The 15,735-nt window shown below is 50.2% G+C and overlaps 8 protein-coding genes and 2 non-coding genes across 10 annotated transcripts; 5 read left to right on the top strand and 5 right to left on the bottom strand.

Moving 5' to 3' along the window:
• Window positions 1–128: 128 nt before the first annotated feature.
• On the bottom strand, window positions 129–1,455 carry PV10_05480 (uncharacterized protein). The gene is made up of 5 exons (XM_016370153.1): window positions 1,256–1,455; window positions 871–1,197; window positions 691–816; window positions 591–635; window positions 129–539 (listed from the first exon to the last, which is right to left on the bottom strand). Exons 1-5 carry the CDS (start codon window positions 1,256–1,258, stop codon window positions 531–533), a joined length of 510 nt encoding a protein of 169 aa, XP_016222446.1. The 5' UTR covers window positions 1,259–1,455; the 3' UTR covers window positions 129–530.
• Window positions 1,456–1,680: 225 nt separating this feature from the next.
• On the top strand, window positions 1,681–3,851 carry PV10_05479 (uncharacterized protein). Its single transcript, XM_016370152.1, has 2 exons — window positions 1,681–1,845; window positions 1,902–3,851. Exons 1-2 carry the CDS (start codon window positions 1,830–1,832, stop codon window positions 3,620–3,622), a joined length of 1,737 nt encoding a protein of 578 aa, XP_016222445.1. The 5' UTR covers window positions 1,681–1,829; the 3' UTR covers window positions 3,623–3,851.
• A 249-nt stretch (window positions 3,852–4,100) lies between these two features.
• On the top strand, window positions 4,101–4,846 carry PV10_05478 (40S ribosomal protein S30). The gene is made up of 3 exons (XM_016370151.1): window positions 4,101–4,239; window positions 4,366–4,470; window positions 4,532–4,846. Exons 1-3 carry the CDS (start codon window positions 4,180–4,182, stop codon window positions 4,553–4,555), a joined length of 189 nt encoding a protein of 62 aa, XP_016222444.1. The 5' UTR covers window positions 4,101–4,179; the 3' UTR covers window positions 4,556–4,846.
• A 670-nt stretch (window positions 4,847–5,516) lies between these two features.
• PV10_05477 lies at window positions 5,517–5,632 on the bottom strand. Its single transcript, XR_001622116.1, has one exon. It is a non-coding gene; the product is annotated as a 5S ribosomal RNA (ribosomal RNA).
• Window positions 5,633–6,299: 667 nt separating this feature from the next.
• PV10_05476 (uncharacterized protein) lies at window positions 6,300–7,511 on the top strand (the record flags this gene model as incomplete). Its single annotated transcript, XM_016370150.1, has 1 exon — window positions 6,300–7,511. The coding sequence occupies one exon, from the start codon at window positions 6,300–6,302 to the stop codon at window positions 7,509–7,511; it is 1,212 nt and encodes a 403-aa protein (XP_016222443.1).
• Window positions 7,512–7,695: 184 nt separating this feature from the next.
• PV10_05475 (uncharacterized protein) lies at window positions 7,696–9,996 on the bottom strand. The gene has a single exon (XM_016370149.1). The coding sequence runs from the start codon at window positions 9,904–9,906 to the stop codon at window positions 8,095–8,097; it is 1,812 nt and encodes a 603-aa protein (XP_016222442.1). The 5' UTR covers window positions 9,907–9,996; the 3' UTR covers window positions 7,696–8,094.
• A 244-nt stretch (window positions 9,997–10,240) lies between these two features.
• PV10_05474 lies at window positions 10,241–10,355 on the bottom strand. The gene has a single exon. It is a non-coding gene; the product is annotated as a tRNA-Leu (tRNA).
• A 311-nt stretch (window positions 10,356–10,666) lies between these two features.
• PV10_05473 (uncharacterized protein) lies at window positions 10,667–13,700 on the top strand (the record flags this gene model as incomplete). Its single annotated transcript, XM_016370148.1, has 2 exons — window positions 10,667–10,714; window positions 10,813–13,700. 2 exons carry the CDS (start codon window positions 10,667–10,669, stop codon window positions 13,609–13,611), a joined length of 2,847 nt encoding a protein of 948 aa, XP_016222441.1. The 3' UTR covers window positions 13,612–13,700.
• On the bottom strand, window positions 13,637–14,589 carry PV10_05472 (eukaryotic translation initiation factor 1A, Y-chromosomal). Its single transcript, XM_016370147.1, has 2 exons — window positions 14,437–14,589; window positions 13,637–14,311 (listed from the first exon to the last, which is right to left on the bottom strand). The coding sequence occupies exons 1-2, from the start codon at window positions 14,455–14,457 to the stop codon at window positions 13,883–13,885; spliced, it is 450 nt and encodes a 149-aa protein (XP_016222440.1). The 5' UTR covers window positions 14,458–14,589; the 3' UTR covers window positions 13,637–13,882.
• Window positions 14,590–15,160: 571 nt separating this feature from the next.
• On the top strand, window positions 15,161–15,715 carry PV10_05471 (uncharacterized protein; the record flags this gene model as incomplete). Its single annotated transcript, XM_016370146.1, has 1 exon — window positions 15,161–15,715. The coding sequence occupies one exon, from the start codon at window positions 15,161–15,163 to the stop codon at window positions 15,713–15,715; it is 555 nt and encodes a 184-aa protein (XP_016222439.1).
• Between the last annotated feature and the right edge of the window lie 20 nt (window positions 15,716–15,735).

Raw genomic sequence — 15,735 nt, 5'->3', positions numbered from 1 at the left:
TGGATCCTATTCAGGTGAAGATAGATCTCAAAAGTGTGAAGCTGGGTGGCGATCAGATGTCGCTGAGATGAAGCGCAGACATGACAGGTTGGAACAAAGCGGCAAGCGTTTCATGTGAGGCCGCTAAGGCTGAAGGATAATACTATCATGAATAGAATCGAAATGTATGACACCAGAGCCTCGTCAATGGAAGCGGGTCTGGTTGTAAAGGCGCCCCGTTCGAGAGATTGGTCAATTCCTGTGAATGTGGTCCCGTCAATGAACAAGAGGCCGTCCAATATTGGGGCTGTTTAGTACATCTCAGTATCATCTCAGTATCATCAGAAATATCACACACTGGCTCCTCAGGAGAACATCCAAGTCAATATCAGATCACATGACTTCAGGGGCTCACATGTGGGAGTACAGCAATAGTCACAATCTAACTGCCCATCACAGCAAGGGGAATCACATCCATGGTTGATAAAAGGGCTTCATGGAGGAATGTAGGTCATGAAACACATCATTTTGGCCTAACGAGCTAGGCTAGTCTAGTCGAACTGAATGATGTTAGTCGATGCTGACAGAAAGGTGTGTAGAAGGATGCTTACAGGAGTCAGGAATGACTCGGCCACAAATCTAGCTCTAGCATTCAACTGTTTAGAGAGTTAGCAACGCCAGATAGGCCGTTTTGACAGCATTGTCACTCACAAATAGCTTCATTTCCGAGATTTCCTTATCGACTTCCTCCATGAATTGAATGATGAAATCCACCAGCTTGTGCTTCAGCATTTCCTCAGTATGGGTGTTGGTAATCAAGAACGAGATATCGTAGCCCTAGACGATAAATGAGCGACTGGTCGGTCCATTTAGATAGAAGAGACCAAGTACTTTGACAGGTTTCCTTCGTAGGATGAAGAATGATTCGGCTCTCTGTGTCAGGAAGCGGGTGAACTTGTGGACCAAGATGTTTTCAATTTCATCGGCCTGCTTTATCCTTATGCTGACCCGCACACTGTTGACACTCGGTTCGATATAGACCTTCTCGTTCTCATTCCGGGCCACGGTCAGCGGATTGAGGAGTAGTTCTGGAGAAGTGCCCGCTTCGATTTCTGGAACATTGTGTCTCTCTGACGCCTGTGAGGCAAAGTTGGAAAGGGCAAGGGCGGCGGTCAAGGATGATCGAACACATTGGAGGTATGGTCGCAGTGATTGTGACTGAAAAAGGCGTGTTAGCAACACGTGCGGACAGTAGGCGACCATAGACCAGGCAGACCATTTTCGAAGCGGTGATCGCTCAAGGACCCATGAAGATATGCAAAGCAGACAAACAGCCAATGTACTCTATTGTTGGTCCTGAAGCAGGAATCCTGACCAATCCGACGGCTGTTTGCTCGGTATGCAGTCAATGCTGAGAGGTGGTGGTGGTGGTGGGAGTAGTAGTGGTAGTGGTGAGCATTACCATCACCGCAGCCGTGAGTTTTGGAGACTTGGAGGGGAACCCAGAAACCATGCTAGTCGTGAAGGCCGCCCATCATCGGAACCAGCCACAGAACACGCGCCACTGTTGACAGCCACAAAGACACCCAATCACCAATCAACCAAGGCTGCAAGAGCGACCCTTCAACCCTTCACGCCTTCCGTCATTCATGCGGCAGCCTTGGCATCTCGACTCTCTGTGGACCGTGGGACTCGTACTCTCGACGTGCCTGGCGCCCTCAAGCGCTGTTTACTAGTGAGTGCATTGGGCCATTTGTTCTTGCAAAGGCGATTTCAAAGCACATCGTCCTCTCTTCATCCTTTCCCATCCCTCCTTTTGCCTCACCGTTCTTTTTCGCAATCCTGCAATCATGGCGACCATCCCAAGTAAGTACTGATTCACCTGTTCCCCCGCTTGAGGTGGTGCCCTGACCCTTTACAAGTTATTGTCAAGCATCAAGGCAAAAAGTATGATGTTGATCTCGACCCGTCGAGTACTGGCGAAGTCCTCAAATTCCAGCTCTTCTCCCTCACCGGCGTCGAGCCTGAACGACAGTCCCTTCTCATCAAAGGTGGAAAGCTCAAAGATGACACCGACCTCTCCAAACTCAATGCAAAGCCCGGCCAACTGTTCACCATGCTAGGGACTGCGTCCTCTGAAGGCAGCGCCCTCATCGCTCCCAAGGAAAAGACAAAATTCGTGGAAGACATGACCGAAGCTGAAGCCGCTGCGCAAGAAGGTGCAACACCTGCAGGGCTGCAAAACCTCGGCAACACCTGCTACCTTAATTCCACTCTACAAGTCCTCCGAAGTGTTCCCGAACTGCAGGATTCACTTCAAGTATACAAGGCTGAGAGCGCACCTGGTAGCAGTCTGCAGGACCTGAGTCGCTTCGGTCTTGGAGGTCTGAGTGGCAGCAATGATCTGACCGCTCAACTCCGAGACTTGTATAGACAAATGTCGGAAACGCAAGAAGGTTTCCCTCCCTTGATGTTTCTGAACGCCCTCCGCACGGCATACCCGCAATTTGCGCAAAAGGCAAAATCCGGTAATGGATATGCACAACAAGATGCTGAGGAGGCTTGGTCACAAATCATCCATCAACTCAAGCAAAATCTCAAGATCTCGGGACCAGCCAGCGACAGTCGGCTCCAAACCCCGTTTATCGACTTGTATCTCGCCGGCAAAATTCATTCGACTTTATCACCCCCCGAAGCTGTTGCTGAGAGCGAGCCCGCTATCGAATCTACCGATTCTTTTCTCAAACTCGACTGCCATATTGATTTGACCATCAACCACATGCGCGATGGCATTTTGCTCGGGCTCAAAGAAGAAATTGAGAAGAATTCTCCCACGCTAGGACAGGATGCAATCTATACGAAGACTTCACAGATTTCACGCCTTCCGAAATATCTCACAGTCCATTTCGTCCGCTTCTTTTGGAGAAAGGATGTGCAGAAGAAGGCCAAGATCATGCGAAAGGTCACTTTTCCCGAGGAGTTCGACGCCGTGGAGTTTTGCACCGAAGACCTGCGAAAACGGTTGATTCCAGTTCGCGACAAGATCAGAAACATCAGAAAGGATGAGCAAGATGTTGCACGGGCCAGGAAGCGACTCAAGATGGCCAACAAGCAAGAAGAAGATCGAAAGCACGATGAAGCACAGAAAGCTGCCGAGGCCGCCCCGATCGCCAAACTGCGCGAACAGAAGGAGAAAAAGGATGGCAAAGCCAAAGAAATCGAAGGCGGAGAGATGGATGTCTACAAAACAGACGCTGAATACGAAGCAGAACGTGTGGAATCTCTCAAACAGGCAAAGAAGGAGCTCCTGGCTGTCATAGATCCTGAACTCGAAGCCGATCCGGGTGCTAACAAGTCAGGACTGTATGAACTGAGGGGAGTGGTAACACATCAAGGAGCCAGCGCAGACAGTGGTCACTACACGAGCTTCGTCAAAAAGACTGGCAAGCTGGTAGATGACCCCAAAGCACCTGGCGACAAGCGTCGTGAGGAAGACGGCAAGTGGTGGTGGTTCAATGATGACAAAGTGTCAGAGGTTGAGTCTGACAGAATCATGACCCTGGCAGGTGGTGGAGAGAGTGCGTCCGCTCTGATACTACTGTACAGAGCTATCGACCTTCCGACAAGGGACGAAGTCGATTAACCTCGACATTGTCTCACGGACGTAAGTGAATGCTAGGTATGGCATGTGGCCTTCATCTTCATCTCGGGCATGCATAGCGGGTTTGCAGCGTCGCCAGAACAATAAGCCTTGATGTTTCTTTGATAGACCAAAAGCGTGGTAGTCAAGATACCGCTAGAGCTAGATCATGCCATACGAGCATCATTGATGATCAGCAGTGATGATCACAAAATGGACCTTGCCTAAGTCATGGGTTACTACGAAGTACTACTATATCTGAGCCAAACAAGGAGATGGAAATCTGTTCGTCCTGGGTTTTGGAGAGTTTTGGTGTTGGTGGTTTGCTAATATACGGAGTAGTAGGGCCGAGGGGGCCCCACTCAAGGCAGCCTTGTCCAGTTCCGCGCCAGGCGCGACTACAAACACGTGACTACAGTGGCGAAGACTTGGCATGCCAAGGGCCGCACCACCACAATTCCCCAGGTAGCAGATTCTAACAGTTCGACATCCATCCATCTCACCATCGACGACTCCCACTCTTTTCAGCCTCTACCGACGACTGAAAATCACTCGCAATCATGGGTAAAGTTCACGGATCCCTCGCCCGTGCCGGCAAAGTCAAGTCTCAGACCCCCAAGGTGAGCCAATCCGTCCTCCAGCAGGCCTCCTTCGACAGCGCAGCCGCGAATGTCAATAATAATCGACCCAACGAGCCTGCGCAAGTCTTCGTCCAAGACCCGTCACTGACATGAGATGATCAATAGGTTGAGCCTCAAGAGAAGAAGAAGACCCCCAAGGGTCGCGCGAAGAAGAGAATCACATACACCCGACGATTCGTCAACGTGACATTGACTGGTGGCAAGAGAAAGGTACGCACACAAATATAATCCATCAAAAGGCCATTCGAGTCGGACGCTGACCTCAACACAGATGAACCCCAACCCCACATCATAAAGTCTCGAATCGATGAAACTCCAAGGATGCAGTTGGTTGAGGAATTGTAAAGCACGCCAGGACGAAAGGAAACAGGATTACACACCTTTTTCGCGTATGGGCTCGGTCAATCAGTCATCATTCACCATTTACCTCAACATGGAATGTCGTGTGATGATTCAGATATAGAATCCCCAGAGCGACACCAATTCAGGCCTGTCGCTTGAAGACGGGACCATCTTTTATGGACCGGCAAAATCAGGCGTTATGGCTGCTACAACCACCACGAAATACCAGACTTTTTGTCCATGATCTTGCTCTTTTATCTTCCTTGCGCGATCAATTTTCTTTTCTTCATGTTTGACCATTCGGCTGGTTTCAAAACGGCCTCTCATTCTTTGTTCTCCGCAGGCCTGCTTCCCATATGCAAGATTTGAAACGAATCCTGTCTGTGGCCTCCCGTCCCCAGTGGCCACAAGACACCGCCGGAGCCCACTGTATATAATCTCCCTGCTATTTCTCTGGGATTGTCATCCGCCGTCTTGAAAATCAGATATCACTTACCCTGCACAAGGCATCGCTCTCCTTCTCTACTTACCTGGCTCCCCAGGCAGTACAGTACTGCCTGGGGAGTAAGGCCATCGCCCCTCGATATAGTATGAAATAACGCCGACACTACCGATTCCGTGGCTCCACCTCAAGATGTCCATACTGACTCAACCAGATCGACAGTGAGGTTCGAGGCCAGGATCGGGGTTGCAAGCTGAACGAATTGTTTGCAAACACGACTAGATACGATATTTCTCAACCAGTCTTCTGTCCAGATCAAAAAAAGTAATTCTCGCAGCGTCGACAGCCTGGTCAGCATGTTGGAGCCGCATGCCTAGCCCTTTCATTGAGATGGGCCAACGGTCGCAAATTCCATCAAACAGACACAACGCTCGCGAGCATGCCCCGCGGGCAAAGAAAGAGAATGGGCAAAAACAATCAACAACTCGGATTCGCAAATGGTCACCCACTTTACTACTAACGAGTCGGCATATAGCTTAAGTATGACTGAGCGAACGGGAAGTCCTGTTTTCTATATCCAATCGTCGATTGCGAGGGCATTTACTACGGCTTTGGTATATATTTAGCCAACAGCTACTTGCACCATTACCAGCATTTCACCGATGCACTGGACCAAGCATTTCTGCATCATTTACGGCTCTTTGTTTCAGTGCTGAACAATGATCGATCTCCTTTCTGCAAGCCCTTGTTTGACTCAAAAATAAGCCAGGCTGTCAGGACATGTCGCCCACAAGTCGTCGTTGCAGGATTTTTGCTCACACGCCGCCCGGCATCGAATGTCAGAATGCGTTCTTATTCGAGACACCATCTTCGCATCGACATCATGATCATGCCAGCATCCAGAAGATTGCCCCAAGTGCTGTGTATTACCAGAGGACCTGTTTTGAGCATAAAGGCAAGCGCCGGTCTCCTGAATTGCAACAACCGACATCTTTGTCGGCAACATCAACACAAAAAAAGCAGCGTACAAAGAGAGGAGGCGGAGTGAACGAGCTCGTTTTAGTTCCCTTGTGCTCCCTTGTGTCTATTATATACAACCAACCTACGGCTCAAATATTATAAATAACGCTCATCAGCAGGATCATGTCATGATACTCTCTTCATTTCTCATCAACAAGCCACAGCAAGCCAATACAGACTTGAAACCGCCACAAAACAGAACACACAACCATTCCAAAGCTATCCTACTGTCGAAATGGACCCACACAGCGAGGCTCTTCGCATCGGCGCCGATGCCGCTATGTATGTGCTTCAAAACACCCGATTCCCCTTTTCTACCCTGAAACCTGTACGAGCCGCTTACATCGCAGCTGCTGACGTATATGTCCAGCAATTGGTGGCAAGTAATAGTGTCGACCTCCTCTATGGCCCGAACTTGTCCATAGAGATCTCCGACCGAGTGATGCAAGGATTCATCGCTGGAACCTTGTCTCCACTGCAGTCGAACATGATGTTCGCACTTGTGCACGTGGATGCTGAATTTTACCGTGACTGCTGGCGCGACGTGCGGCATCGAGCAGGCTTGATGCATCAAGATGAGCTGAATTCCCCCTTGCTTGCACGTGAGGTGTACTTTAGGGAGTCCAGCATCCACAAAACCCGCGAGGTGCTTCGTGCCTGGCGTCGGTATGCCGACGCCCTCCAGGCGAACCGCGCTATGAATGCTCCCGATGTTGAACAGGACCGTTTCATCGCCAGCCTTGTCAGCCAGGCGACGGTTGGCTTCAATCGATGGGCAGACTTGGTCTTTGCTCAGGGAGGGTATGCTTTCGAGGAAGACCCTGCTGAACCAGCTGGCCGATTGAGGGTATATCCGCCGTCGAGGATGGAAGGAGCTTCGACTTTGATCGATTTGGCCTTTTCTCGACCTCGGACCCCGACCGCTGCTCTGGCCGCTGCGCCGCCTGAGCAAGGTGAAGCCCTCCCCATCGGCTCAAATAGCTCGGACAGTGATGTGACCATTGCGGACCACGAACTGCCGCGCTATCTGGCGGAGGCCCAGGCGAGGGCTGCAATGCGGGCGGCTAAGCAGACTCGCCCACAACAGGAGCCTGCGATTCCAAACACTCAAGAGGATGCAGAGATGGCTGAGAGCAATACAGCGAGCGAACAAGCACCTGCTGTCCCTACTGTCCCCGCTAATCCTACCTCGTCTTTCGCCATGACCCAGGCGACACAGATCCCTATTCCAACTCATGCGCCTGCTCCTGCTCCTGCGTCTGCTGCTCCCGCACCTGCGCCTGCTCAGGCTCCGCTTGTGCGTCGATTTGTCTGCGACCTCTGCCGCGGTCATAAGGGCGTTACCAACATCGCCATCTTGCGCCGCCACTGGCGCCTTGTTCACGATATGCCCGTGAAGGAGACCCAAGCAAAAGCGAAGGAGATGTACCCAGGGGAGCGTGGATGAGCATTTTCGCTTGCATCTTGACAATCTTCAGGGGACCGTTGCTGGTGAGTCGTCGATGCCCAGGTAGATACGAAAGCGGAGGAAATTGTCATTGCCACAAGCCCCTAAACGAGAGTAAGTATAGATAGCAAAGTGTAACAGACTGCAATAAATGCGCGATCATAAACGAACAAATCACAAAGTCCAGAGTAAGAAATTGCTTGAGTGCAGTAAACTAACCGCATACTGAGAACAAAGAGAAGCGTTTGTCTATTAAAGATGCCACCGCCATTCAGGAGATGGCATAGGTATGCGAACATACCTCAACGCCTCCTATTGAGTCTTGCCCCAACTCCAACTACCCTCAAATACATTTGTAAAGTTGAACGATTACCGTACCGCTTTATAGTTTCCTCTTTCACCCTTGCCACTGGCCAATCTGCTTGAACGCTGCATGACTTTCTCTTGGAGAGTAGAGACGAGGATTGAAGGATTGATGTTGTAACAATTGGTGCAAGTATTGGTACATGAGTTGCAAAGACGAAATGCATCGTGGTGGTAGTCATTGCGTAGCGCTGAATGTGAGGACTGCCTTGTCGCCTCGTCATCGTTTGCCATGTGCATGACCTGAGTGGTGGCCGTGAGACCTCTTCAAAACAAGTCCCTTTTCTCGTCGAGCGTCAGCCTTCATTCTCTCTTCTACATTCTCAACATCTTCGTGGATGGTGACACTAGGATTGGTATCATCTGTGGCGTCGGCATCGCTGTTGGTATCAAGATCGCCAGCTCGGCGGTCATGGTCGTGACTCGTGCCCAGTTTGTGGGTCTCCAGGCCATCCATTCCAGGCCAGAGAACAGGTCCATTATGAGGTGAGGTTGCTGCGCCTCTACTGTCTCTGTCTAGGCGACTGAGCCGCTGAGCCTGACTTTCCACGGCTTCATTGCGCCAGTTGCCCCGTCCACCAATCCTGCCATGTCGAGGACGACCAAAGACATCCGGTCCCTCACCCCACATTCTTAGTTTCTGCACCTTTCTCAGCTTGCGCATCCCATAGACACAGACGAGCGCCGACAAAGCAAAGCACACCACGCTGACACCGCCAAATGCCAAATCGCTCTCTTCAACAAAGTTTTTCAAGTTCATGCCGTACAGTCCAGCAATCAGTGTACCTGCAGCAAGACCCAAGGTGCCGACGCTGAACTTGATTTCAAGGAGCATGAGCTGGTTACGATTGGCGTCCAGGATGGCTTTGACCACTTCCTCGGTGTTTCGAATGTTGCTGATCAAATTGCCTGAGATTTCCACGATTTCATCACAAATCTTGTGATATGACTCGAGCAGCATCTCCACTTCCTGGTGATTGTGATCCTCTCTTGGCTTACCCGAGTCTTTTCGCTCGGTTAAATACATGGCTGCGAGATCGTCGTCTGCCTCTAGCAAGTCATCGATGGCGTCTCGAACCAAGCGTGCTTTCTGTTCAAACGTGCCGAGCTTCTTGGAATGGATCAGGAGATGTCTGAGTTTGTCTCTGTCGATATCTTCTTCTAGAGCTTGGAGGATATGAGCAACGGGCTCGCGCACCAGAGCAAATTCGGCCTCGAGGCCCGAGGTGACGGAAATCAGGACGGCTTCAAGAGCGCGCAACTCATATGGCAAATATGTGGTGTTGTTTCTAGGGTCCGGTTTTTGACGCAATTTCCCTTCGAGATCATACATAAACAGAGACTGTGTGTATGAGTCGGTACTGCCATAGGCATCAAAAACAAGGACTCGGTCAGATTGAATCAAAACTCGAAGGTGGAGTAGATTGATGAGGATAGCGGTGGGTCGAATGAGAATATGCGGGAGAACGGAGGAGTCAATCTTGCGCAAGTCCCGTGGAAGTAGACCATACTTTGCAATCAACTCTGATTTTCGAAATTCGCCAGAAACGAGGGTGACTGATCCATTCGCGTCGAACTCGGTGCAACGCAGCTTCAGGTCTGCGCCCGCGGCATTTCTCGCAAGTGTTCGGGATAAGTTGAAAAGCTGGGCAGAGGTGTCATCCTGGCCGCCATTGCTGGGAGGAGAATTTGGAGGATGCTTAGAACGTCCTAATGCCTGTCTATGTCGAATCCATCTTCTCCAGAAGCCAAGAGAATGGCTTTCTGTGCTGGCCTTGCGAATTTGAGGAGGAGTCGGAGGGGTATGCTTGGGTGCAGGAAGGGCCTTGCATGTCTCGCGCGACCGAGACCAGACATCGTCAAGTGAGGAAACCGATTTTCGACCCGGTCGAGACGGGCTTGTGCTCAGGGCCCGGCATAATGAAGGTTTGTATGCTGACTGAGGAGGATAAGACTGTAGCACGCAGAGCGACTGAGATTGGTGTCGAAGGAAGCGCAACAAACTCTTTGATGGCACAACGGACGACTGCATTGCCTGTCGTCGTTGCGCTCTCTTATCTGCCCTTGTTCAATCAAGTATGGCGACCTTGTCGAAAGGACGTTTGGGCAACATCATCCTTTCAGAGCAAGATAAACAGGCGTCTGCAATCGATAGATCATTGAAAAAAAAGAGTCGCTGCGCTCCCCCGAAATGAAAGCCCCACTTTTTTGTGAGCAAAGGCCTTGGCATCCGTTCTTCCGCATCCGACTCTCTCCTCTCCCACAAGGCTTTCTACCCATCATTGAACCTCTTCATTAAAAAATACAGAAAATATCGATGCGACCTCTGACAAAAATATTGATGGCCAAAAAAGGCAAAAAATTGTTGAAGCGAGTGGGATTTGAACCCACGCAGGTTTCCCTATGAGAACGCGATCCATCTGGTGATGGATAAGTTTATTGGACTTGAGTCCCACGCCATAACCGCTCGGCCATCGCTCCGTATGCCAAAGTTAGAGACAACTTTCAGGGCACATTTAGGGGCTGATTTGTGGAAGTAAAAACCATGTACTCTATAATTTACCCACCCTCTCTGGCAACGAATGACAATAGCAACATTAAACACGTCCTCACTTGTCCTTTTCTATCGACGTACTCCGTAGGTATTTGAGATGATAGCATATTCACTTCACCGTATTCTGAATACGGTCAAGCACTCCAGGCATCATCGTCATTTGTATCTGTGACGGCCACAAGACAGACTCTGATCCTACTCAATTCATCTGTTGTCCAGATACAGCTGTGATGTGAAGATGCCGGCGGCACAGTCTCAGCCGCCGGTCAAGCTCTCGTTGCCACTGGTATGTTTGTTTGATGGTCCTGTCATTCCCCATGCGCAGACTCCATGACATTGTCTGTGGCGATGAGATCACATGACTAACTTGGATTTCATTGCCAGCAATTCCAACAAGAGATCTATCATTTGTTGAGGGCAGAAGATGTGCTGGTGGTACTTGCGCGAGGCTTGGGGCTCTTGAAGATATTGACCAACCTACTGCATTCATACGATGCCGCGGGAAACTCACTAGTCATCATCGTGGGAGCTGAAGACCGCGAAAATGAATGGATCGGAGAGGCTCTGGCTGAGCACTATGCAATTTCTCGAAGTCCACTTGCCAAAGGCCTTCGAGTCATCAATACCGACAAGGCCACTGTGGCAGCACGAGAGAAGATCTATTCAGAAGGTGGCATTGTCTCGGTAACCAGCCGGATTCTAATCGTCGACATCCTCTCAAAACTCCTTGATCCCGAAACGGTGACTGGGCTGATTGTCCTCCATGCCGAACGGGTGATTGCCACAAGCAATGAAGCGTTCATTGTGAGGACCTTTCGACAACACAACAAGATTGGATTTTTAAAGGCGTTTTGCGATTCGCCAGAGCCTCTGACGTCCTCATATGCTCCGCTCTCTAGTATGATGCGGAATCTTTTCCTTCGGAAACCATCACTATGGCCACGTTTTCACGTATCAATAGCTCAAAGCCTGGAAGGGAAAAAGACGGCAGACGTGATTGAGCTGGAGGTGCCGATGACGGAAGCAATGCAAACCATTCAAACGGCCGTCATGGAGTGCGTGGAAGCAAGCATTGGTGAACTTAAAAAGGCAAATACAGGTCTGGAGATGGACGACTGGACACTGGACTCAGCTTTGCACCAGAACTTCGATGCCATTGTTCGAAGACAGCTTGACCCAGTATGGCATCGTATCAGCTACCGAACGAAACAAATAGCAAATGACCTGACGGTGTTACGGTCTATCCTTCATTCACTCCTCAGCTACGACTGTGTATCTCTACTCAAGTATCTCGACACGGTCCTCGCCAGTCATTCGCCTCCACCTGGATCAACAAGACAAAACCAGTCGCCGTGGCTCTTCCTCGATGCGGCGGCACAAATATTCCAAACCGCCAAAGATCGAGTGTATAGTGGCAAGGCGGAGGATGCTGGAGCACTTCCGTCATCAAAACTGCCAGACTCATTGACCCCGAATTTGGAAGAACAACCGAAATGGGCGGTGCTCGCAGAGATCCTTCAAGAAATCGAAGTGGATTCGTACCTCAACCCACGACTTAAGGATGACTCGAGTGACACCGTCTTGGTCATGTGCAACGACCAAAGAACCTGCAGTCAAATTCGAGAATATCTTCAAACGATGCATGTCAAGCCCCTGGCTCAAGACGTGGCAGATGGACAAGCACCACATGAAATCGAGGCTGAAGAAGATCGGGGTTCGGCTGAGTTTATGCTGAGGCGGAAGCTCCGAGAGTATCTCGGATGGCGAAAGACATTTGCCCAAGTGAGCGCATCTCTCTTTGAGGAGAATCAAAAATCTTTGAATGATATCAAGAATAACAACAACAACGGAGTGACTTCTCGACTTAATAGCAAAGGACCCGCCAACAAAAGGAGGCGCGTTCGTGGCGGGGGAAGCTCAGGATTGAACCCTTCACGAACCGCGACAGGAGCCGTCGCGGTCCATGAGGATCGAGCCGCTCAAGTGGCAGGACTGCTTGCTGAGCTACGACCCACCGAGGCCGAGTCACAGCAGAAAGAAGAAGTAGTCATGGACGATCTTCAAGACGCAGGCGAAAGCTACTTTGAACTGTACACGCCAGAGGATCAGATTGTGGTTCACCCATACGACGGAGATTCGGATGATTTGCTCCTGGAAGAAATCAGACCAAAATATATCATCATGTACTCGCCATCGCCCGACTTCATCCGGCGGGTCGAAGTATATCGCTCCAGCCACACGGATCGCAGCGTGCGGGCATATTTCATGTACTATGGAGGCAGTGTGGAAGAACAACGATACTTGTCGGCGGTACGACGGGAGAAAGATGCGTTTACCAAGTTGATCCGCGAGCGTGGCAGCATGGCAGTGACGCTCACTGAGACTGGGACTGTGGACCCGCAAGAGGCATTTCTACGGACAGTCAACACGAGGATTGCAGGAGGAGGACGGCTGGCGGCCACGGCAGCACCGCCGACAGTGGTGGTGGATGTGCGAGAATTCCGCTCCGCTTTGCCAGGCCTGCTACACGGGCGAAGCATGCAGATTGTTCCATGCCAACTGACTGTCGGGGACTACGTGCTATCGCCGACGATCTGTGTGGAGCGGAAATCGGTGCGCGATCTAATCGCCTCGTTCAAGAATGGACGTCTGTTCAACCAGGCAGAGACGATGCTGCAGCACTACAAATACCCATTTCTTCTGATCGAGTTTGACCACAACAAGTCGTTCACGCTCGATCCGTTTGCCGACCTGACATCACTGTCAACCTTGAAAGCGCCCGACTCGGACAACAAAGACTTACAATCCAAGCTGGTGCTCCTGACCCTGGCCTTTCCCCGACTTAAAATCATCTGGTCGTCGTCACCTTTTCAGACGGCTGAAATCTTTGAGGAGCTGAAAAAACAACAGGAAGAGCCGGATCCCATGCGTGCCGTGTCGATTGGATTGGCGGACGATGAGGATCCTGAGGACAAGACGTTCAATACTGGTCCGCAGGATCTACTCAGGACGATTCCGGGAGTGACAAACAAGAATGCCAGTCGACTGTTTTTGGAGGTCAAAAACATTCTTGAGATAGCCAATATGAGTTTGGAGGAATTGGATCCTTTGGTTGGCAAAGAAGCCGGGAGACAGATTGTTAGGTTCTTTACAAGGAGTGTCTTTGATGACGATGAGTACTGAAGAAACGGGGAAAAGAGCACACGACTGTCATGTCAAGCAAGAGTTGATATTGTGATTCCCGAGGACAAAGAACAAGAAGAAGAAAAAGCCACTTCTAAAGCGAGATCCCAAACTCCTTCGATCATCACAATCGTAACAATCGTATTTTGTGAATGCTAGTAAAAGTGTGGATGCGTCTTGACACAGCGGTTGAGGGATAGAGGGATATTCTGCTGATGAAAATTGCCCGCCTCTTGTGTGTAGTGTTGCACCTTGCTGGGTCTTTGACCGTTCAAATATCATCAATATCCACATCCTTGTCCGAGTCTGAATCGCGATCCTCGTCGAATTCGATATTGTCGTCGTGACCTTCGTGACCGTATGTATCGGTCTCGTTGATTTTGGCACTTTCGGGCAATTCTCCATAGGCTTTGAGTGAACGGGCTTCGTCGGCAGAGTACTTGAGAATGACATCTCCCTTCTCGTCCTGGTAGTCTCGTAGCGAGAGTAAGATGATGTCGCCTTGGTTGATCCACACCTTCTTCCGCAGTTTGCCTCGAATGTGTGCTAATCTCTTTTCGCCGTCAAAGCATAACGCCTCCAGCCGGCCGTTGCCCAACATCTTGATGACCTGTGCATATTCCTGACCTTCTTCCTTGAACGTCAACTCGCGCTTCTCGTTGTCGTTTTCGTTCTTTCCTCGACGCCTGTTTTTACCTCCCTGTTATGCAGACAGGTGGTTAGTCAAATCGTGAGAATGGGGTGGTAAGAGATCAAGTGGCGGGGTGTGGATGTGGGATGTGGGGAAAGGCAAGAGTTGCGGTGTGTGTGCGGTGGGAGACTGACCTTTCCCTTGTTCTTGGGCATGTTGCAGGTTTATTGATGTGTTCAACTGTATTTCTTGGGGTTGGTCTGAGCGATCTGTGGTGGTTGGTATGGACCAAGAGTTGTCGTTGTGGTTTTGAGGCTTTGTGTGATGAGTTTGGATGTGAAAGTGGTTGACCAGATTGAAGGGTGGTGGGGCAAAATTTAAATGACGGTAAATCGATTACTTAAATTACAGCGGTACGAAATGGCTGCGGCACTCTGCTGGAAATGTTGCATTCAAGCCCACTGTAATTGGCCCTATGTTGTCCTGTATGAGTCACTGATAATTCTGGAGGACGTCAATTTCCATACCCCAGAACAACATCTTACCGCCACGGTGAGGATAAATTACGAGTCACGAGAATTATTAGATGTGCCTGCGCAGCCTCGCACAGCCTTGCGTCTGCACTTGCACCAGCCCTCTCTCTACCTTGACATGACATGCGCCTCACCTCTTCGTGAAATTGACGACAACCAAACCTGAGTACTTGGATTTCTCGAGCATCTTTCCGACAGCAGGCTGCGCCATTTACTAGTCATTCCTTCATTCTTTCCGTTGCTGTTGTTTCATTCGCCTGGATGTATTTGTTCATCATCTAGCCAGACAACATTTTGGCTGGTTCCCAAGACTTTGTCACAACCTCCACCATCTCATCGTCTCGACCAATTCCCTCTCTACCGCCGACCCTCATCATTTTCCTCCATGTCGATGACATCCTATCCCCCCTTTCGACATCTAGCCCATGCTGGAAGAAAACACATTACTGCCAAATTCTGTCCGATTCTCGTTCCATGGGCTTTTGAGCAACGAGATCTTAAAGACAAGCTAAGCGCGAGCACCTTCCGAATCGAAGATGAAATGAAAAGACGCAATCCGGATATTCTACATTGGAAAGTCATATCTAGCATTGTCAAACAAGTTCCGTACGCTGTTCTTCGCAATCGCGCCAAGATGAGGTTTGCCAGTGCCTTTGGAACAGCATTAAAGTCCCAAGGCTACCATGACAATGGCCAGCCTCGTAAGGATGCCATGGATGCGTCGCAAGAGCCTTTGCTCCCCTTGAAAGGCACGCTTGAGATCTACCTGTTTATAAAAGACCCATTGACAGACCCTTTTCCCGACTTGGTGGCAGAGTCAGCTGGCATAATCCAAGCCGTGAAGCGCCATCAGATATCGTTTAGGTCGAATGACCAAAACAACAAAATGGGTTCCGCCCTAAATCAAGGACCCCTGATTCGCCGCATTCAATCATCGTGACGGTCCTTAAATTAAGAGGT

The sequence above is a fragment of the Exophiala mesophila genome (genome assembly GCF_000836275.1).
Source record: "Exophiala mesophila strain CBS 40295 unplaced genomic scaffold supercont1.4, whole genome shotgun sequence".
NCBI lineage: Eukaryota > Fungi > Ascomycota > Eurotiomycetes > Chaetothyriales > Herpotrichiellaceae > Exophiala > Exophiala mesophila.
The sequence above is the reverse complement of the archived record's forward strand: the minus strand, read 5'-3'. Positions and strand labels throughout refer to the sequence as shown.

Coding starts and splice junctions, on each gene's coding strand:
- PV10_05472 (XM_016370147.1), bottom strand. CDS start 14,457: ATGCCCAAGAACAAGGGAAAG. Junction 14,312..14,436: donor TGCCCAAGAACAAGGGAAAG/GTCAGTCTCCCA, acceptor TCTGCATAACAG/GGAGGTAAAAACAGGCGTCG.
- PV10_05475 (XM_016370149.1), bottom strand. CDS start 9,906: ATGCAGTCGTCCGTTGTGCCATCAAAGAGTTTGTTGCGCTTCCTTCGA.
- PV10_05480 (XM_016370153.1), bottom strand. Junction 817..870: donor TACGAAGGAAACCTGTCAAA/GTACTTGGTCTC, acceptor TTTATCGTCTAG/GGCTACGATATCTCGTTCTT. Junction 636..690: donor TCTCGGAAATGAAGCTATTT/GTGAGTGACAAT, acceptor CTCTCTAAACAG/TTGAATGCTAGAGCTAGATT.
- PV10_05478 (XM_016370151.1), top strand. CDS start 4,180: ATGGGTAAAGTTCACGGATCCCTCGCCCGTGCCGGCAAAGTCAAGTCT. Junction 4,240..4,365: donor TCAAGTCTCAGACCCCCAAG/GTGAGCCAATCC, acceptor GATGATCAATAG/GTTGAGCCTCAAGAGAAGAA. Junction 4,471..4,531: donor TGACTGGTGGCAAGAGAAAG/GTACGCACACAA, acceptor ACCTCAACACAG/ATGAACCCCAACCCCACATC.